This window comes from Ranitomeya imitator, chromosome 9 (genome assembly GCF_032444005.1).
Source record: "Ranitomeya imitator isolate aRanImi1 chromosome 9, aRanImi1.pri, whole genome shotgun sequence".
NCBI classification, from domain to species: Eukaryota; Metazoa; Chordata; class Amphibia; order Anura; family Dendrobatidae; genus Ranitomeya; species Ranitomeya imitator.
This window is the reverse complement of record NC_091290.1, coordinates 8,232,848-8,255,300: the sequence shown is the minus strand read 5'-3', so window position 1 is coordinate 8,255,300 and position 22,453 is coordinate 8,232,848. Positions and strand designations below refer to the sequence as shown.

At 53.5% G+C, this 22,453-nt stretch overlaps 1 protein-coding gene across 1 annotated transcript; it reads right to left on the bottom strand.

The window, feature by feature from the left end:
- Positions 1-502: 502 nt before the first annotated feature.
- On the bottom strand, positions 503-21,287 carry ACP2 (acid phosphatase 2, lysosomal). The gene is made up of 11 exons (XM_069739918.1): positions 21,132-21,287; positions 11,977-12,072; positions 11,809-11,895; positions 11,580-11,732; positions 9,890-9,988; positions 9,713-9,802; positions 8,681-8,813; positions 8,488-8,573; positions 3,452-3,558; positions 2,631-2,806; positions 503-2,473 (listed from the first exon to the last, which is right to left on the bottom strand). Exons 1-11 carry the CDS (start codon positions 21,243-21,245, stop codon positions 2,337-2,339), a joined length of 1,278 nt encoding a protein of 425 aa, XP_069596019.1. The 5' UTR covers positions 21,246-21,287; the 3' UTR covers positions 503-2,336.
- Positions 21,288-22,453: the final 1,166 nt, after the last annotated feature.

Genomic DNA, 22,453 nt, shown 5'->3' with positions numbered 1-22,453 from the left:
ATTAACCCATCAGCGCTGCCCAGGATCCTCCTGCTGCAGAGATCACACCTTGTAGATCTTACACTACACACCAAAGCCGAAGGTAAGAACGCAGCCTAGAGACCCCGCACCTCGGGGCCATGATAGTTACGCTGCGTACTCATTATCGGCCTGTATACAGCCCCCGTCACTAATCTGGGCACTTTTTAGCATTACAGCTGCTGAGATCCCCTGTACTTTCATAAGCCGTTGATTTTAGTTTCGCTGGCTCCTACATGTCCTGTAAGTGAACTCCTCGGTGGTGAGGCGTGTCCGTCAGCAGCCTATGTACTTGACCGCCATTCTGCCCTTATGACTGCTGAGAGGGTCCCCAATGATCAGTGACGTATCCCTTACCTTATAGGCAGGTGATCAGTTGTGATTGTGGCACAAATTTTTTACACAAGTGACTCAGAAAAAGCCGCACACTTCCCAATGTGAGATGGTGACTTTATAATAAATTATTTGGTGCCAACATCTCTGCCCCGATCCTTCCAATGTTTATTGAGTAAAAAAAAAAAAAAAATCACATTACATTCATTAGACAGATAAAGAAACGAACAAAAACCACATAAAGTACAGAAAAGTCAGTGTGCAAAATCACCAATCCATAGGCAGCAAATCACATCTGTAGGATCTCCAGTACTCGTGGAGCATGTGGCGGCCCGCCTGTAGGATCCCCAGTACTCGTGGAGCATGTGGCGGCCCGCCTGTAGGATCCCCAGTACTCGTGGAGCATGTGGCGGCCCGCCTGTAGGATCCCCAGTACTCGTGGAGCATGTGGCGGCCCGCCTGTAGGATCCCCAGTACTTGTGGAGCATGCGGCGGCCCGCCTGTAGGATCCCCAGTACTTGTGGAGCATGCGGCGGCCCACCTGTAGGATCCCCAGTACCGCACGTGGGGGCCCGCCTGTAGAATCCCCAGTACTTGTGGAGCATGCGGCGGCCTGCCTGTGGGATCCCCAGTACTTGTGGAGCATGCGGCGGCCCGCCTGTAGGATCCCCAGTACCGCACGTGGGGGCCCGCCTGTAGGATCCCCAGTACTTGTGGAACACGCAGCGGCCCGACTGTTGGAACCCCAGTACCGCACATGGGGGCCCACCTGTAGGATCCCCAGTACCACACATGGGGGCCCGCCTGTAAGATCCCCAGTACCGCATATGGGGGCCCGCCTGTAAGATCCCCAGTACTTGTGGAGCATGCGGCGGCCCGCCTGTAGGATCCCCAGTACTTGTGGAGCATGCGGCGGCCCGCCTGTAACATCCCCAGTACTTGTGGAGCATGCGGCAGCCCGCCTGTAGGATCCCCAGTACTCGCACCGCACACGGCGGCAGCCCGCCTGTGGGATCGCACCGCCAGTTAGGACGACAGTTTTGCTTAGCAGCAGATCCCTAAGGGTTATTAAGATCGACTACAGTAGCGCGCGGCTGCTCAGACAGCAATGATCATACAAAAACAAATGTGACAATATGTAAAAATAATGGCGGCCCTGACAGCGCAAAGTGAGGGTTCAGACACAATCCCTCAATCTCACCCTGTAATATTACTCGACGGACGAACATATAAACGGAAGACGGTGCGATACATGGACGGAGCCGCTGACGACGAGCAATCGTCTAAAAACAAAAAGTCCAGATTTCCTATTAGGACTTGTAGAAAGGGTAAAATGTGCTACTGCTTTAAAAATTGCCTTAAAAAACCCTGAAGTAGCAAAACTCGAAAAAATTCTATTCGGTCACATCGGGAATATTTAGTGTTTCCTGAATGTGACGGGCGCAGGATTACTGGCAGAGAAAAGTACTGCAAACAGGAAAAACAGGAGACGCCGACACGTACAAGGCTGGAAAACAAAAACAAAGTTATAACCTTTCCAGAAAATATCTGGGGGTGAATGGCCTGTGCTGCCCCCTACGGGTACAGTGGGTGACACTACAGATATGGGGTCTGGACAGCAGTATGTGCATATAAACCCCCCGATGATCATGGAGGACGTAGTGGACGGGCTGCACCAACGTGACTTTATCTTTTACCTTCTGTGGCCGGCGCAGAATAGAACAAGACCCCATAAATGTATCTGAGACCACTGAACTACAGTCTGTGTATGGGGAGCCAGGAGACCCACCCGCAGAGATGGCGATAGTCCCAGCGCACGCAGTGCTGGAGACCTAGTTTCCTCAGTCCACGTGATCGCTCGTGTCGCTTTGTTCCCATTAAAACCCTTTTCCTGGAGGTTAAAGAAATAATGTTTTAAAAGAATAAAATGTAAAAGATTTTCTAAGAATTAAAAATCCCTCTGCGGCAACAAGAAGGCAGTGAAATCAGCTCTGATCCTCGCCCAGGCTGGAGACGTGCTGGTAGCCGCTGGTGGGAGACTTCTGCCGGAAAAGCACCGTGAGCAGCAGGATGATGAGGAGGAAGAGGATGCAGCCGATGGCGACCAGACCCATGATGACTTCTGTGCAGGAGAGAAGAGAAAGCCGCAGGGTGAGACGCTGGAGCACGCCACCATCATCCTGGCTCCAACAGGAGGCGCAGCAGCCTCCGCCACGCTACCGGCCTCCTCGCATGGGTCCAGGATTATTAGTCAGGAAGTATCTGCGCCGCTCCCTCACCTTTGTTGTTGTCTGGACCGGAGAGCTGACACTCTTTCTCCCAGTCTTTAGCGATGACTCGATCCAGTAAGCTCTGAAACTTTTCTAGGGGGCAGCTGTGCGCGCAGCCCGGTAACGTCACGGGGAAGGGCGGCTGCGAGCTGTCGTTCCTGAAGTACATCTCCACTGTAAAGTTTCTGGTAGAAGACAATGAAAACAGCATTAACGATGGATGTGGAGGAGACGTCAGAGTGATCGATGCCCCGACATCATCCTTAAAGGGGTTTTCCATTAAAAAAAGGTTAATGCTCTATAAATGTTTAAAGGTTCCCGATCTTCCGCGGCCTCCTCTTCCTCCATCACTGCCATATAATGGGAGATGGCAGCTCAGCCAGCCCCCTCCACGGTCGTTATTGATCTGAGCAGGCAGCCAGCCCCACAAATCGCCATGACGTGGCTAATAGAATCGATTCACAGGATCTGGTGCATCAACCACGCCGGTAATCTGTGGCCACAAAGCAGCCAGAACGTCGTCTCCGACCTGACGGCATCCGTGCCTGATTAGTCAATGCTTCACACGTGCGTCTCGATGATGTCACAGTAGGTCGGCCAATCATAAGAAGAGCCTCGGAGGCCGCCAAGTTGGAGGCGATTTTCTGGGCTCCCATAGATCTGATGTGGCTGATGGACCGGCACCTGTGAATCATTTTGCGCCATATCTAATGGGAATATATCAGTAAGTTGCACAATGCGATAATCGTCTCCACTGCACAAATACCAAACGTGTCACTGGGGGAAATATCAGCAACTGGTGATAGCAGCGGATTACGGTGATGTCCTACCCCGAAGACTCCTCGTGCAGCTCGAATATATGGCAGGATGCGTACGGGGCCTGTTTTCCATTGTAGACGTCCAGCGCCATTTGCAGGGCGCCCAGCGTGGTGTCGTGCTGAGGAGACAGGGTCAGAAATCATGACTGCAGACTGCAAGACGAGAGAGGCCATGATATATCTGGTGGCCATCATCCGCCCGAGGTTCATGCCAAGGCTGGAGGTGGGGGTCCTCGTGTGGGAATACAGGGGGAGATCCTACTGATACTGGGGGGGTGTCAGGAATCTGCCCAAATGACACAGGACCCTCGGGGGAATTTATTTTACTATTGGGATTGATTGAAAACTTTGCACATTGTCTTCTGCATCCTCTATATATCGCTGCACATCGAAGACCGCCATCGTTCTGATTGATTGCTGCTCTCAGCTTTTTTCTTAGTTTATTTAGGACTTAAAAACTCAACTTTCATCTGGTCATTAATGTAGTTCATATGAAGACTCGCGACTAGAGAGAAAAGAGTTACAGATCAGTGAACGAGCTCGCTGACTGATCGCTGGGAACTCATGCTGCAGTCTATATACAGTGATGCATAGAGGATGGAGAAGAGGGAGAGACCAGAGGACGAACTCGCTGACTGATCGCTGGGAACTCATGCTGCATTCTATATACAGTGACTAATTGAGGATGGAGAAGAGGCAGAGACCAGAGGATGAACTCGCTGACTGATTGCTGGGAACTCATGCTGCAGTCTATATACAGTGATGCATAGAGGATGGAGAAGAGGGAGAGACCAGAGGACGAACTCGCTGACTGATTGCTGGGAACTCATGCTGCAGTCTATATACAGTGATGCATAGAGGATGGAGAAGAGGGAGAGACCAGAGGACGAACTCGCTGACTGATCGCTGGGAACTCATGCTGCAGTCTATATACAGTGACTAATTGAGGATGGAGAAGAGGCAGAGACCAGAGGATGAACTCGCTGACTGATCGCTGGGAACTCATGCTGCAGTCTACAGGTCCTTCTCAAAAAATTAGCATATAGTGTTAAATTTCATTATTTACCATAATGTAATGATTACAATTAAACTTTCATATAGTATAGATTCATTATCCACCAACTGAAATTTGTCAGGTCTTTTATTGTTTTAATACTGATGATTTTGGCATACAACTCCTGATAACCCAAAAAACCTGTCTCAAAAAATTAGCATATTTCACCCATCCAATCAAATAAAAGTGTTTTTTAATAACAAACAAAAAAAAACAACAAATAATAATGTTCAGTTATGCACTCAATACTTGGTGGGGAATCCTTTGGCAGAAATGACTGCTTCAATGCGGCGTGGCATGGAGGCAATCAGCCTGTGACACTGCTGAGAGGTTATGGAGGCCCAGGATGCTTCAATAGCGGCCTTAAGCTCATCCAGAGTGTTGGGTCTTGCGTCTCTCAACTTTCTCTTCACAATATCCCACAGATTCTCTATGGGGTTCAGGTCAGGAGAGTTGGCAGGCCAATTGAGCACAGTAATACCATGGTCAGTAAACCATTTACCAGTGGTTTTGGCACTGTGAGCAGGTGCCAGGTCGTGCTGAAAAATGAAATCTTCATCTCCATAAAGCATTTCAGCCGATGGAAGCATGAAGTGCTCCAAAATCTCCTGATAGCTAGCTGCATTGACCCTGCCCTTGATGAAACACAGTGGACCAACACCAGCAGCTGACATGGCACCCCACACCATCACTGACCGTGGGTACTTGACACTGGACTTCAGGCATTTTGGCATTTCTTTCTCCCCAGTCTTCCTCCAGACTCTGGCACCTTGATTTCCGAATGACATGCAAAATTTGCTTTCATCAGAAAAAAGTACTTGGGACCACTTAGCAACAGTCCAGTGCTGCTTCTCTGTAGCCCAGGTCAGGCGCCTCTGCCGCTGTTTATGGTTCAAAAGTGGCTTTACCTGGGGAATGCGGCACCTGTAGCCCATTTCCTGCACACGCCTGTGCACGGTGGCTCTGGATGTTTCCACACCAGACTCAGTCCACTGCTTCCTCAGGTTCCCCAAGGTCTGGAATCGGTCCTTCTCCACAATCTTCCTCAGGGTCCGGTCTCCTCTTCTCGTTGTACAGCGTTTTCTGCCACATTGTTTCCTTCCAACAGACTTACCATTGAGGTGCCTTGATACAGCACTCTGGGAACAGCCTATTTGTTGAGAAATTTCTTTCTGGGTCTTACCCTCTTGCTTGAGGGTGTCAATGATGGCCTTCTTGACATCTGTCAGGTCGCTAGTCTTACCCATGATGGGGGTTTTGAGTAATGAACCAGGCAGGGAGTTTATAAAAGCCTCAGGTATCTTTTGCATGTGTTTAGAGTTAATTAGTTGATTCAGAAGATTAGGGTAATAGGTCGTTTAGAGAACCTTTTCTTGATATGCTAATTTTTTGAGACAGGTTTTTTGGGTTATCAGGAGTTGTATGCCAAAATCATCAGTATTAAAACAATAAAAGACCTGACAAATTTCAGTTGGTGGATAATGAATCTATAATATATGAAAGTTTAATTGTAATCATTACATTATGGTAAATAATGAAATTTAACACTATATGCTAATTTTTTGAGAAGGACCTGTATATACAGTGACTAATTGAGGATGGAGAAGAGGCAGAGACCAGAGGATGAACTCACTGACTGATCGCTGGGAACTCATGCTGCAGTCTATATACAGTGATGCACAGAGGATGGAGAAGAGGCAGAGACCAGAGAACGAACTCGCTGACTGATCGCTGGGAACTCATGCTGCAGTCTATATACAGTGATGCATAGAGGATGGAGAAGAGGCAGAGACCAGAGAACGAACTCGCTGACTGATCGCTGGGAACTCATGCTGCAGTCTATATACAGTGACTAATTGAGGATGGAGAAGAGGCAAAGACCAGAGAACGAACTCACTGACTGATCGCTGGGAACTCATGCTGCAGTCTATATACAGTGATGCATAGAGGATGGAGAAGAGGGAGAGACAAGAGGACGAACTCGCTGACTGATTGCTGGGAACTCATACTGAGGTCTATATACAGTTATGAATAGAGGATGGAGAAGAGGCAGAGACCAGAGGACGAGCTCGCTGACTGATCGCTGGGAACGCATGCTGCATTCTATGTACAGTGATGAATAGAGGATGGACAAGAGGCAGAGACCAGAGGATGAACTCGCTGACTGATCGCTGGGAACTCTTGCTGCAGTCTACACCTTGCTCCAAATTATTATGCAAATTGGATTTAAGTGTCATAAATATTTAATTGTTTTGTTTTTCAAATAAACTCATGGATGGTATTGTGTCTCAGGGCTCAATGGATCACTGAAATCAATCTTAAACACATGTGATAATTAGTTTTCCAGGTGGTTCTAATTAAAGTAAAACTACTTAAAAATAACGTTCCACATTATTAAGCAAGCCAAAGGTTTCAAGCAATATGGGAACTAAAAAGGATCTCTGCTGGTGGAAAGCGTTAAATAGTGCAATGCCTTGGACAAGGTGTGAAAACATTAGATATTTCACGAAAACTTAAGAGTGATCATCATACTGTGAAGAGATTTGTGACTAAAACAGAGCACAGACAAAGTTCATGCAGATAAAGGCATAATGAGGAAGGTTTCTGCCGGGCAAGTTCATTGCATTAAGAAAGCAGCTGCCAAAATACCATTACAAAGCAGCAAACAGTTATTTGAAGCTGCTGGTGCGTCTGGAGTCCCTCGAACCTCAAGGTGTAGGATCCTTCAAAGGCTTGCTGTGGTGCATAAACCTACTATTCGGCCACCCCTAAACTGTGTTCACAAGCAGAAACAGTTGCAGTGGGCCCAGACATACAGTGCCTTGCGAAAGTATTCGGCTCCCTGGCCTGTAAGGATGTTTTGGCGTTAAATAGCTTTTTTGTTCAGTAAATGTGACCTCCTAATGCTGCAAATTCCACAAATGAGCATTTTCAGTTCTTTAAAACATATCAAATGTTTAGAAATTCTACTGTGCCTAATAATTTGGAACAGTGCATTTTGAGTTTTTATTCATTTTGGAGATTATACTGTTATCATTGGGAGGTTTCTTCAATAAAATTTGATGTATAATCTAACGGGGGATGACTTTTATTAGACTGACTGTCATTTGCACCGACCATTTAAGCAAATCCGAGAAAAATATAATTTGCATAATAATTTGGAACATGGTGCATATACAGTGATGCATAGAGGATGGAGAAGAGGCAGAGACCAGAGGACGAGCTTGCCGACTGATCACTGGGAACTCATGCTGCAGTCTATATACAGTGATGCATTGAGGATGGAGAAGAGGCAGAGACCAGAGGACGAGCTTGCCGACTGATCGCTGGGAACTCATGCTGCAGTCTATATACAGTGATGCATTGAGGATGGAGAAGAGGCAGAGACCAGAGGACGAGCTTGCCGACTGATCACTGGGAACTCATGCTGCAGTCTATATACAGTGATGCATTGAGGATGGAGAAGAGGCAGAGACCAGAGGACGAGCTTGCCGACTGATCGCTGGGAACTCATGCTGCAGTTTGCTATGTGTAGTGATGCATAGTGGATGGAGAAGAGGCAGAGACCAGAGGACGAGCTCACTGACCGATCGCTGGGAACGAATGCTGCATTCTAAGTACAGTGATGAATAGAGGATGGAGAAGAGTTACAGACCAGAGGACAAGCTCGATGATTGATCGCTGGGAACTCATGCTGCAGTTTGCTATGTGTAGTGATGCATAGTGGATGGAGAAGAGGCAGAGACCAGAGGACGAGCTCACTGACTGATCGCTGGGAACTCATGCTGCAGTCTGCTATGTGAAGTGATGCATAGAGGATGGAGAAGAGGATGAGACCAGAGGACGAGCTCGCTGACTGATCGCTGGGAACTCGTGCTGCAGTCTATGTATAGTGATGTTTAGAGGATGGAGATGACAATTGTGTACTCAAAAGGCCCAGTAAGAGGCAAACCAGAAATTCAGGTCATGGCACATCCATAAATCAGCCACTTACCGTTGAGTATGCGATCAGTTTCAGGCCCGCAGAGTTGCTGTGTGCGGCCGCTGTTAGATTCTTCAGGATCTGATCCACCAATACACCTGCAGAAAGCAGAGCACGTTACCTATAAAAGTGCACGACAGCCGGCGCCGACTGTTCTGGCTGCACACAGCACCATTGGGTCACCGGCGGAATCGGCAGCTCTCACCTCCCTGCAGCCGCGCCTTCTGCTCCTGCTCGATGATCCCAAAGAGAAATCTGAAGCTGAAATCCTTCAAGTCGCGCAGTCGCTCCAGGACGTCTCTTGTCGCCCAGGACGGGAGGCTCAGGTTGTGTCTCGACTATGGCAAAAAAGACTAAATTCATAATTCTGAATGAAAGATAAACATTTAAAGGACCAGAGTCTTTTTTTTTTCCCTTTCGTCTGCCATCGGTTATATTGGGGGGCACAGGAGCCAAGGACCCCAATGATTGAAAGGGGCAGAAGAACGAGGGTGAGAAGCATGACTCTGCAGCACTGATTGGCAAAGTCTCCCAAAGGAGGTTGTGACAGTGTCCTCCATTGTCCATAGACTAGAGGTTGCATTTATGTAACGGACACATATGGAGGCCCGGGGCCAGGTACCGGTCACAGGTGGCCAATGGCCATCACTCGCTCGCTATAATGACGTCGATTTCATGTACATGACATGGGTAATTGTTGTTTATCCTTCACATGTGTCGGTGACTGGTCCCACACAGCGGCGTCCATCAGCCAAAGGGTCCGATAGACCCCTATGGCGCCATTTACCACGTATGTGATGTGAATGGACTACAACTCTGCTCCCCAACTTGTGAAAACTACAATTCTCATCATCCCACTACACCATGCGGCTTCAATGTATCATTAGAATTGTAGATTAGCGATACCTGGAGAGCCCCACGTGTGGGCGGCACATCCCTCACCCACTATGGCCCCTTCCCTTCGACTGATGGTCCGATAACCCTTTCACTGCCAGTGACGTCATGAACCAAAATGCATTCACAATAATGGCTGAGCGGATTTGCAGGAATTAACTAGTGCCAGAACCACACGAGTCCGGATCTGCACTCCAGCGAGTGCTGCTGATCAGTGGGGGTCCTGTGAATGGGGGGTGCAGAGACCTCACAATCGCACATTAATAACATTTCCTAAAATCCCCGATATCGGAAAGATTTCGGCAGAATTCAGTGTCATGAATAAATGCTAGAAATGACTGACCTCGCAGAACAAGACGTCGGAGACCGTCCATACAGACTCTAGGGAGCAGTCCGACAGTCCGGTCTTATTGGCGACCATGTGCAGGAAATCCTACAGAATAAAGAGGTGCGAGGATGAAGCAATGTGACAAGCTGGGCACACTGCCTCCGCCGGGCACACGGCCTCTGCCAGACTTACCAGACTGTCTCTGGTCTTGTTGACATACTCAGGCGAGTGCCGCGTCTCTTCTTGTAGCTTCAGATATTTCGGACAAGGTAGAATTGGAAACTTTAAGAGCTGAAATAAAAAAAGTATGGGGTCAACAGCAAAACCTAGCACCACCTTCGCCATCACGTGCCGCACGTCTGTCACACACTGGAGCGGGTGTATGGAGCGGCGTTACATGCGGCTCCTGCCTCTGCTTGCTGCAGTTGACAACGGCAGTAAATGGCGCTGCTGCGTACTGGGAATTTTCCCCCGTTTCTCAGCAGATCATATGGTAAAATACAGCATCAATCCAAACTACAAATGTAGGGTTAAAAATATAGACGTCAAAAAGGTGGGATGAGACTCGGATCTGCTATTCGCATGCTAGGAGGTCCGCACACGCCCTTGTGTACCTGAGCACCGCCACTGATGCCATTAGGCCGAGGTCACACTTACGAATGCAATGTGAGTCTGGTTTCACATTCGCGGTTGTTGCCGCAGCGTTTGTACCGCATACCGCATGCATTTTGTTTTCCTGTATTTAACATTAATAACGCGTGAGTTTTTGTTTTCTCGCGTTTTACGACGCATGAGTTTTTTCGTCGTTTGCGGCTTGGCGCGGAAATGCAACATGTAGTAATTTCTAGAGGCGTCTATTTGCCGCCAGGAAACGCATGCGGTCAATTGCGCAAGGATTGCGACAAAAAAAACGCATTGCTCTCTATGTAAACGCATGCGTTTTTAAGCACACGCGCTTGGTTGCGTTTTTGAAAGCATGCGTTTCAATAGAGAAAAACAAGTCTAGACACTGATAAGCCACCCCCCACCATCAAGGTGATAAAGGGATCCAAACCCTAACCCTAGCCTAACCCTAGCCCTAGCCTAACCCTAACCCTAACGGGAAAATGGAAATAAATACATTTTTTTAATTTTTCCCTAACTAAGGAGTTGATGAAGGGGGGTTTGATTTCTATTTATAGGGGGGTTTCTAGTGGATTTTTATGATTAGCAGATGTCACACACTAAAAGATGCTTTTTATTCCAAAAAATATTTTTTGCGTTACCACATTTTGAGAGCTACAATTTTTCCATATTTTGGTCCACAGAGTCATGTGAGGTCTTGTTTTTTGCGGGACGAGTTGACATTTTTATTGGTAACATTTTCGGGCACGTGACATTTTTGATCGCTTTTTATTCCGATTTTTGTGAAGCAGAATGACCAAAAAACAGCTATTCATGAATTTCTTTTGGGGGAGGCGTTTAAACCGTTCCGCGTTTCGTCATAATACACGCCCTCTGTAGTCCCACTGGCGGTGTCTGGTTATCTTGATTTTTCTCTTGTGAAATTTCTCATCATGCGTACCAAAAAAAGCAAACGCAGGAAAAACACGCATATAAACGCGGCGTTTTTTTTAACCGCATGCGACACCGCATGCGTCTAAAAAAGGCCGCGTTTGTACGCGTTTTTTCCACCACTTGTGGATGCGTTTTAAACGCTGCGGATTTAAACGCAAATGTGAAACTAGCCTGAGAAACTCGTGTGAGCCTCTGGCATCAATACCTGGCACTCGGGAGCGGAGCGTGCGGCTGCATGTATTTCTATGAGTGCCGGCGGCAGTGGCGGGTATTGATGTGCGAGTTTCTCACATTGCACACGAAAGTGTGACCCGGCCTTACTCACCCGCTCTTCAGAGTCAGGCACCGTGTGCACCGGGATCGGCTGCCAGCTGATATTTGGGTTGAAAACCTCTGCACCCACAGGTGGGTACAGGCCGGCCAGGTTCGCCTCTGCACTCATCAGTGTGCGGTCCACGTCTGTGCTCCTCACATAGATCTGCGGAAGGGACAGGAAGCAAATATAAGGCGCCGTGATATTGTGCCAAAGTTCCCCAGCCCTGAGAAGTTCTTACCTCGTGCCTGTCGTACGACTCGTTCAGGAATCCTTTGTAACGTGCTCGCAGCGCCTGTCCCAAATCCCAGTGCTGCCTCATCCCAATCTAAACAAAAAGTTTCACAAAAATGTGCAACTCAGAAAACTAGATGCTGAGAACATCGATAGACAGAGGCGCCAATCCTACCTGCGTCAGCTGCCCAAATCCCTGGGGCCAGGCGCTCTCCTGATGCACATCGGTGGGATAGGTCTTCACAGGGGAGCGGTCGCCGTGCCGATACACCTGGAAGATAAACCACGTGAGAGCCGCCATCACCAGTGCGGCACCGCACACAGCACAGCGTTCACAGGCGCTCATTCACACGGGAAGATATTCTGTGGATCTGCAGATTCTCCGCAGGGGAATAATCAGCTCGGGAATCAATGGTGACTGCAGCGGGCGTCGGAAGACGCTGAGCGCCGGCCGCGGCCTGGACTGTCAATCTTCATGATTTTCTCGTCAGATGAAACAGAAAATCGGAACAGACACGACCTGAATGTTTTACCAACATTTGGCGATCTGAAGGGTCCGAGAGACCGGGGGGCATAATGTCGGCTGCAGACGGCTGAGCATCCACTGTGGGCCCACTGCCAGAGTGTATCACATACTTCTGCCCACTGTATCCCACGTGTCTTGGTCCGTCAGCCCACCCCAAGTATCCGCTCCCGCTATGTCCCCAAGCCTTCACCTCTGCTGTGTCCGATCTCTCCACCCCCACGTGCCTGGTTCCTCTGACGCCTGCCATGTCCCTGAGCTGAGCCTCAGCCCTGCCCTCTCCTTCCGCCCCCCGCAGTGTCCTCTCCTTCCGCCCCCCGCCGTGTCCTCTCCTTCCGCCCCCGCCTTGTCCTCTCCTTCCTCCCCCCGCCTTGTCCTCTCCTTCCGCCCCGCCTTGTCCTCTCCTTCAGCCCCCCGCAGTGTCCTCTCCTTCCGCCCCCCGCAGTGTCCTCTCCTTCCGCCCCCCGCAGTGTCCTCTCCTTCCGCCCCCCGCAGTGTCCTCTCCTTCCGCCCCCCGCAGTGCCCTCTCCTTCCGGCTGCCGTAGTGTCCTCTCCTTCCACCCCCCGCAGTGTCCTCTCCTTCCGCCCCCCGCAGTGTCCTCTCCTTCCGCCCCCCGCAGTGCCCTCTCCTTCCGGCCCCCGCAGTGTCCTCTCCTTCCGCCCCCCGCAGTGTCCTCTCCTTCCACCCCCCCCCCCGCAGTGCCCTCTCCTTCCGGCCCCCGCAGTGTTCTCTCCTTCCACCCCCCCCCCCCGCAGTGCCCTCTCCTTCCGGCCCCCGCAGTGTTCTCTCCTTCCACCCCCCGCAGTGCCCTCTCCTTCCGCCCCCACCATTTTCTCTCCTTCCGCCCCCCGTGTCCCCTCCTTCGCCCCCTGCTGTGTCCTTTCTTTCGCCCCCGCTGCCGTATCCTTTCCTTCGCCCCCCCTGCCGTGTCCTTTCCTTTGCCCCCCGCCATGTCCTCTCCTTCTGTACCCCCGCCGTGTCCTCTCCTTCCGCCCCCCGCCGTGTCCTCTCCTTCCGCCCCCCCTGCCGTGTCCTCTCCTTCCGCCCCCCTGCCGTGTCCTCTCCTTCCGCCCCCCGCCTTGTCCTATCCTTCCGCCCCGCCTTGTCTTCTCCTTCCGCCCCCGCCGTGTCCTCTCCTTCCGCCCCTCGCCGTGTCCTCTCCTTCCGCCCCCCTGCCGTGTCCTCTCCTTCCGCCCCCCGCCTTGTCCTATCCTTCCGCCCCGCCTTGTCCTCTCCTTCCGCCCCCGCCATGTCATCTCCTTCCGCCCCCGCCGTGTCCTCTCCTTCCGCCCCCCTGCCGTGTCCTCTCCTTCCGCCCCCCTGCCGTGTCCTCTCCTTCCGCCCCCCGCCTTGTCCTCTCCTTCCGCCCCCGCCATGTCCTCTCCTTCCGCCCCCCGCCGTGTCCTCTCCTTCCGCCCCCCTGCCGTGTCCTCTCCTTCCACCCCCCGCCTTGTCCTATCCTTCCGCCCCCGCCATGTCCTCTCCTTCCGCCCCCCGCCGTGTCCTCTCCTTCCGCCCCCCTGCCGTGTCCTCTCCTTCCGCCCCCCGCCTTGTCATATCCTTCCGCCCCCCGCCTTGTCCTATCCTTCCGCCCCCGCCTTGTCCTCTCCTTCCGCCCCGGCCTTGTCCTCTCCTTCCGCCCCCGCCGTGTCCTCTCCTTCCGCCCCCGCCGTGTCCTCTCCTTCCGCCCACCTGCCGTGTCCTCTCCTTCCGCCCCCCGCCTTGTCCTCTCCTTTCGCCCCCCGCCTTGTCCTGTCCTTCCGCCCCCCGTGTCCTCTCCTTCCGCCCCCCGCCGTGTCCTCTCCTTCTGCCCCCTGCCATGTCCTCTCCTCCCGCCCCCCGTCGTATCCTCTCCTTCCGCCCCCCGCCGTGTCCTCTCCTTCCGCCCCCCGCCGTGTCCTCTCCTTCCGCCCCCTGCCGTGTCCTCTCCTTCCACCCCCCGCCTTGTCCTATCCTTCCGCCCCCGCCGTGTCCTCTCCTTCCGCCCCCCGCCGTGTCCTCTCCTTCCGCCCCCCGCCGTGTCCTCTCCTTCCGCCCCCCTGCCGTGTCCTCTCCTTCCGCCCCCCGCCTTGTCCTATCCTTCCGCCCCCGCCTTGTCCTCTCCTTCCGCCCCCGCCATGTCCTCTCCTTCCGCCCCCGCCGTGTCCTCTCCTTCCGCCCCCACCTTGTCCTATCCTTCCGCCCCGCCTTGTCCTCTCCTTCCGCCCCCGCCGTGTCCTCTCCTTCCGCCCCCCGCCGTGTCCTCTCCTTCTGCCCCGCCATGTCCTCTCCTTCCGCCCCCCGCCGTGTCCTCTCCTTCCGCCCCCCACCATTTCCTCTCCCTCGCCCCCCGCAGTGTCCTCTCCTTCCGCCCCCCGCCTTGTCCTCTCCTTTCGCCCCCCGCCTTGTCCTCTCCTTCCGCCCCCGCCTTGTCCTATCCTTACGCCCCCGCCTTGTCCTCTCCTCCCGCCCCCGTCGTATCCTCTCCCTCCGCCCCCGCCTTGTCCTCTCCTTCCGCCCCCCGCCTTGTCCTCTCCTCCCGCCCCCGTCGTATCCTCTCCTTCCGCCCCCCGCCGTGTCCTCTCCTTCCGCCCCCCGCCGTGTCCTCTCCTTCCGCCCCCCGCCGTGTCCTCTCCTTCCGCCCCCGCCGTGTCCTCTCCTTCCGCCCCCGCCATGTCCTCTCCTTCCGCCCCCCCGCCTTGTCCTCTCCTTCCACCCCCTGCCTTGTCCTCGCCTTCCGCCCCCCGCCGTGTCCTCTCCTTCCGCCCCCCGCCGTGTCCTCTCCTTCTGCCCCCGCCATGTCCTCTCCTTCCGCCCCCCGCCGTGTCCTCTCCTTCCGCCCCCCACCATTTCCTCTCCCTCGCCCCCCGCAGTGTCCTCTCCTTCCGCCCCCCGCCTTGTCCTCTCCTTCCGCCCCCCGCCTTGTCCTCTCCTTCCGCCCCCGCCTTGTCCTATCCTTCCGACCCCGCCTTGTCCTCTCCTCCCGCCCCCCTGTCGTATCCTCTCTTTCCGCCCCCCGCCTTGTCCTCTCCTTCCGCCCCAGCCTTGTCCTATCCTTCCGCCCTCGCCTTGTCCTCTCCTTCCGCTCCCCTGTCGTATCCTCTCCTTCCGCCCCCCGCCTTGTCCTCTCCTTCTGACCTCGCGTTCTGACCTCGCCGTGTCCTCTCCTTACGCCACGTTCCTCACTCAGCGTCTAATGTCTCCGTCGTTCTACAGTTATTTGCATTTTTTCCTATATTCTTTAGGTGTGAACAGCACTGAGCACATAAGCTGCAGCCTAGACACAACCTCCATGGACTTCTATGAGCAGCGGCTGCTTAGTATGTGGCGGTCAGCGCTCAGACCACTGGTCACTTTCTAAAAGTAGTTTCTTTCATAATTAACCCCTTAGTGACAGAGCCAAATTTTTGAAATCTGACCGGTGTCCCTTTATGTGCTAATAACTCTGGAACGCTTCAACAGATCTGAATAATTTTGAGAATGTCTTCTGACGTGTTGTACTTTATGGTAAATTTATGCCTATATGTTTTGTGTTTATTTATAAAAAAAATATCAGAAATTTGACAATTTGACAAAAAAAATGCAATTTTAAAACTTTGAATGATTATTCCTTTAAGGCCGGGGTCACACTTGCAATGCGGGGAAGTCGCGCCTCAATACTCGGGACCGGTGCATTCAGCGCATAGAAATACACAGAGCCGCACGCTCCGGCCCCGAGGGCCGCCCGGGTACTGAGGCGCGAGCTTCTCACATTAGGGGAGTGTGACCCCGGCCTAATCCAGATCGTCAGAAGTCGCCCCTCAATACCCGACACTCGGGACCGGTGCATTCAGCGCATAGAAATACATAGAGCCGCACGCTCCGGCCCCGAGGGCCGCCCGGGTACTGAGACGCGAGCTTCTCACATTAGGGGAGTGTGACCCCGGCCTAATCCAGATCGTCAGAAGTCGCGCCTCAATACTCGGGACCGGTGCATTCAGCCCATAGAAATACACAGAGCCGCACGCTCCGGCCCCGAGGGCCGCCCGGGTACTGAGGCGCGAGCTTCTCACATTAGGGGAGTGTGACCCCGGCCTAATCCAGATCGTCAGAAGTCGCCCCTCAATACCAGACACTCGGGACCGGTGCATTCAGCGCATAGAAATACACAGAGCCGCACGCTCCGGCCCCGAGGGCCGCCCGGGTACTGAGGCGCGAGCTTCTCACATTAGGGGAGTGTGACCCCGGCCTAATCCAGATGGTCAGAAGTCGCCCCTCAATACCCGACACTCGGGACCGGTGCATTCAGCGCATAGAAATACACAGAGCCGCACGCTCCGGCCCCGAGGGCCGCCCGGGTACTGAGGCGCGAGCTTCTCACATTAGGGGAGTGTGACCCCGGCCTAATCCAGATCGTCAGAAGTCGCCCCTCAATACCCGACACTCGGGACCGGTGCATTCAGCGCATAGAAATACACAGAGCCGCACGCTCCGGCCCCGAAGGCCGCCCGGGTACTGAGGCGCGAGCTTCTCACATTAGGGGAGTGTGACCCCGGCCTAATCCAGATCGTCAGAAGTCGCCCCTCAATACCCGACACTCGGGACCGGTGCATTCAGCGCATAGAAATACACAGAGCCGCACGCTCCGGCCCCGAGGGCCGCCCGGGTACTGAGGCGCGAGCTTCTCACATTAGTGGAGTGTGACCCCGGCCTAATCCAGATCGTCAGAAGTCGCCCCTCAATACCCGACACTCGGGACCGGTGCATTCAGCGCATAGAAATACACAGAGCCGCACGCTCCGGCCCCGAGGGCCGCCCGGGTACTGAGGCGCGAGCTTCTCACATTAGGGGAGTGTGACCCCGGCCTAATCCAGATCGTCAGAAGTCGCCCCTCAATACCCGACACTCGGGACCGGTGCATTCAGCGCATAGAAATACACAGAGCCGCACGCTCCGGCCCCGAGGGCCGCCCGGGTACTGAGGCGCGAGCTTCTCACATTAGGGGAGTGTGACCCCGGCCTAATCCAGATCGTCAGAAGTCGCGCCTCAATACTCGGGACCGGTGCATTCAGCGCATAGAAATACATAGAGCCGCACGCTCCGGCCCCGAGGGCCGCCCGGGTACTGAGGCGCGAGCTTCTCACATTAGGGGAGTGTGACCCCGGCCTAATCCAGATCGTCAGAAGTCGCCCCTCAATACCCGACACTCAGGACCGGTGCATTCAGCGCATAGAAATACACAGAGCCGCACGCTCCGGCCCCGAGGGCCGCCCGGGTACTGAGGCGCGAGCTTCTCACATTAGTGGAGTGTGACCCCGGCCTAATCCAGATCGTCAGAAGTCGCCCCTCAATACCCGACACTCGGGACCGGTGCATTCAGCGCATAGAAATACACAGAGCCGCACGCTCCGGCCCCGAGGGCCGCCCGGGTACTGAGGCGCGAGCTTCTCACATTAGTGGAGTGTGACCCCGGCCTAATCCAGATCGTCAGAAGTCGCGCCTCAATACTCGGGACCGGTGCATTCAGCGCATAGAAATACATAGAGCCGCACGCTCCGGCCCCGAGGGCCGCCCGGGTACTGAGGCACGAGCTTCTCACATTAGGGGAGTGTGACCCCGGCCTAATCCAGATCGTCAGAAGTCGCGCCTCAATACTCGGGACCGGTGCATTCAGCGCATAGAAATACACAGAGCCGCACGCTCCGGCCCCGAGGGCCGCCCGGGTACTGAGGCGCGAGCTTCTCACATTAGGGGAGTGTGACCCCGGCCTAATCCAGATCGTCAGAAGTCGCCCCTCAATACCCGACACTCGGGACCGGTGCATTCAGCGCATAGAAATACACAGAGCCGCACGCTCCGGCCCCGAGGGCCGCCCGGGTACTGAGGCGCGAGCTTCTCACATTAGTGGAGTGTGACCCCGGCCTAATCCAGATCGTCAGAAGTCGCGCCTCAATACTCGGGACCGGTGCATTCAGCGCATAGAAATACATAGAGCCGCACGCTCCGGCCCCGAGGGCCGCCCGGGTACTGAGGCGCGAGCTTCTCACATTAGGGGAGTGTGACCCCGGCCTAATCCAGATCGTCAGAAGTCGCCCCTCAATACCCGACACTCGGGACCGGTGCATTCAGCGCATAGAAATACACAGAGCCGCACGCTCCGGCCCCGAGGGCCGCCCGGGTACTGAGGCGCGAGCTTCTCACATTAGTGGAGTGTGACCCCGGCCTAATCCAGATCGTCAGAAGTCGCCCCTCAATACCCGACACTCGGGACCGGTGCATTCAGCGCATAGAAATACATAGAGCCGCACGCTCCGGCCCCGAGGGCCGCCCGGGTACTGAGGCGCGAGCTTCTCACATTAGTGGAGTGTGACCCCGGCCTAATCCAGATCGTCAGAAGTCGCGCCTTAATACTCGGGACCGGTGCATTCAGCGCATAGAAATACATAGAGCCGCACGCTCCGGCCCCGAGGGCCGCCCGGGTACTGAGGCGCGAGCTTCTCACATTAGGGGAGTGTGACCCCGGCCTAATCCAGATCGTCAGAAGTCGCGCCTCAATACTCGGGACCGATGCATTCAGCGCATAGAAATACACAGAGCCTCACGCTCCGGCCTCGAGGGCCGCCCGGGTACTGAGGCGCGAGCTTCTCACATTAGTGGAGTGTGACCCCGGCCTAATCCAGATCGTCAGAAGTCGCCCCTCAATACCCGACACTCGGGACCGGAGCATTCAGCGCATAGAAATACACAGAGCCGCACGCTCCGGCCCCGAGGGCCGCCCGGGTACTGAGGCGCGAGCTTCTCACATTAGTGGAGTGTGACCCCGGCCTAATCCAGATCGTCAGAAGTCGCCCCTCAATACCCGACACTCGGGACCGATGCATTCAGCGCATAGAAATACACAGAGCCGCACGCTCCGGCCCCGAGGGCCGCCCGGGTACTGAGGCGCGAGCTTCTCACATTAGTGGAGTGTGACCCCGGCCTAATCCAGATCGTCAGAAGTCGCGCCTCAATACTCGGGACCGGTGCATTCAGCGCATAGAAATACATAGAGCCGCACGCTCCGGCCCCGAGGGCCGCCTGGGTACTGAGGCGCGAGCTTCTCACATTAGGGGAGTGTGACCCCGGCCTAATCCAGATCGTCAGAAGTCGCGCCTCAATACCCGACACTCGGGACCGGTGCATTCAGCGCATAGAAATACACAGAGCCGCACGCTCCGGCCCCGAGGGCCGCCCGGGTACTGAGGTGCGAGCTTCTCACATTAGTGGAGTGTGACCCCGGCCTAATCCAGATCGTCAGAAGTCGCCCCTCAATACCCGACACTCGGGACCGGTGCATTCAGCGCATAGAAATACACAGAGCCGCACGCTCCGGCCCCGAGGGCCGCCCGGGTACTGAGGCGCGAGCTTCTCACATTAGGGGAGTGTGACCCCGGCCTAATCCAGATCGTCAGAAGTCGCCCGTCAATACCCGACACTCGGGATCGGAGCATTCAGCGCATAGAAATACACAGAGCCGCACGCTCCGGCCCCGAGGGCCGCCCGGGTACTGAGGCGCGAGCTTCTCACATTAGGGGAGTGTGACCCCGGCCTAATCCAGATCGTCAGAAGTCGCCCCTCAATACCCGACACTCGGGACCGGTGCATTCAGCGCATAGAAATACACAGAGCCGCACGCTCCGGCCCCGAGGGCCGCCCGGGTACTGAGGCGCGAGCTTCTCACATTAGTGGAGTGTGACCCCGGCCTAATCCAGATCGTCAGAAGTCGCCCCTCAATACCCGACACTCGGGACCGGTGCATTCAGCGCATAGAAATACACAGAGCCGCACGCTCCGGCCCCGAGGGCCGCCCGGGTACTGAGGCGCGAGCTTCTCACATTAGGGGAGTGTGACCCCGGCCTAATCCAGATCGTCAGAAGTCGCCCCTCAATACCCGACACTCGGGACCGGTGCATTCAGCGCATAGAAATACACAGAGCCGCACGCTCCGGCCCCGAGGGCCGCCCGGGTACTGAGGCGCGAGCTTCTCACATTAGTGGAGTGTGACCCCGGCCTAATCCAGATCGTCAGAAGTCGCCCCTCAATACCCGACACTCGGGACCGGTGCATTCAGCGCATAGAAATACACAGAGCCGCACGCTCCGGCCCCGAGGGCCGCCCGGGTACTGAGGCGCGAGCTTCTCACATTAGTGGAGTGTGACCCCGGCCTAATCCAGATCGTCAGAAGTCGCCCCTCAATACCCGACACTCGGGACCGGTGCATTCAGCGCATAGAAATACACAGAGCCGCACGCTCCGGCCCCGAGGGCCGCCCGGGTACTGAGGCGCGAGCTTCTCACATTAGTGGAGTGTGACCCCGGCCTAATCCAGATCGTCAGAAGTCGCCCCTCAATACCCGACACTCGGGACCGGAGCATTCAGCGCATAGAAATACACAGAGCCGCACGCTCCGGCCCCGAGGGCCGGGTATTAGATCACAGAAAACCATTAATAGACAACATTTCCCACATGTCGGCTTCACATCGGCGCCATTTGTAAAATGTTCTTTTATTTTGTTCGCATTTTAGGAGGTTTAAAAATGGAGCAGCAATTTCTCATTTTTTTTTTTCAAGGAAATTTACAACATTTACTTTTTTAGGGACCAATCCAGGTGTGAAGAGACTATGGGGGTCCTATAAATTGGAACCCTTCCCACCCCCCCCACAAGTGATACCATTTTATAAAAAGGGAGGCTGGTCATTAAGGGGTTAAGGAGCCTTCCTGGCAATAATCAGCTGACCCCTCCCTCCCTCCCTCCCGGAAGGAGCCACTTCCGGGGTCTGTAGAATGGCCGCCGTCCTCTCCCACTCACCACAGTGACGAGGCGCAGCTGACGGGCCTGCGCGGTGTGTACGGCGGCCAGAATCTGCCCCGATAACAGCACAAGAGTCCGCAGTAGGGATCCGGACCCGCAGCCGGCAGCCATAGCCTCGCAAAATGTCCGGCCCCCGCACTTCCTGTTGGGGAATGGTATCCCTGCAACACACAAGAGTAGTAGAAACATGGCTGCCGTTAAGTCGCGGTGTACAAAGATGGTTGCATAGTTATTACGTCAGGTCATGTGACATTAAGACGCAAAGCATCTGTCCTACTCTCCTAATGCCCCTAGAGGCCCAGTGTGGAACAGCAATAAGAAAGATCCTTCCTGAGTAATGTGAGGCTCCCTCTAGTGGCGAGATGTGGGACGTCACCGTTGCATCAAGGACATAAGGAGTTTTCTCTTCTGCAGGACAAGAAGGATTTTCCTTTTACCAGGGCAGAATGTTTGGATCAACCACTGGAAATGCAAAAAAAAAAAAAAGACACATACAGCACCCACAAGAATTAACCCTTTCAGGCCTTTAGGACAAAAGATTTTTATTTTCATCTTCACATCTTAAAACCCAGAAAATGTATCTATATATTATTATTATTTTTTATTTTTTTGCAGGAAGAGTCGTATTTATTAAATGGCTCTATAATAATAATAATAATAATAATAATAATAATAATAATAATAATATTAAGTAATTTTTATTACAGCTTTTTATGGGAAGAACTAGAAAAAAAAACCCAACATCAAATCTGCGTGGATTTTTTATGTTGTAAATTTTTTGTTTCTTCTTGTGCTGCAGAAATAAAGAGGAATCTTTACTGGTTTTACAACTTTCCGATGTGACGGCTGATATTTGCGCTTTTCTTGCCATTGGTAACATTTTCAGGTACATGCGACTTTAGCACTTTTTTTTGTTTTACACTTTTTTTTCTGGGCAGAATGAAGAAAAACAACAGAAAGCAGAAATTCTCGGTCAATGATGACGATTTGATATAACGGACATCTCCTTATTCTGCGACGTCAGATTTATTGTTCTATTTTTACTTTTTTGCACTAAAATAAAATCACTTTTCTGATTTTTGTTATTCCAATTGCCTTATTTTGAATCATGGAATTGTTTTTTTTTCTGACGTTGTGGAGTATAATTCACACCACATAACTGGTCAATATGGATACAGAGACACCAATTTAAGGATTAACCCCCATAGACTCAGGAACGCAAAGAAAGTCCCATAAACCGATGTTTTCCTCACCCTCCCCGGGTCCGGCGCTGCCTCTCACCGCTGTGCCGATGACTGCGTACAAGCCGCTAAGGTGAC

What these genes read in the sequence shown, in the direction of transcription:
- ACP2 (XM_069739918.1), bottom strand. Translation starts at nt 21,245, where the DNA reads ATGGCTGCCGGCTGCGGGTCCGGATCCCTACTGCGGACTCTTGTGCTG. An exon ending in AGCTGCGCCTCGTCACTGTG is followed by an intron (nt 12,073 to 21,131) that starts GTGAGTGGGAGA and finishes TTTATCTTCCAG; the next exon opens with GTGTATCGGCACGGCGACCG. An exon ending in CCGACGTCTTGTTCTGCGAG is followed by an intron (nt 8,814 to 9,712) that starts GTCAGTCATTTC and finishes TTTTTGCCATAG; the next exon opens with TCGAGACACAACCTGAGCCT.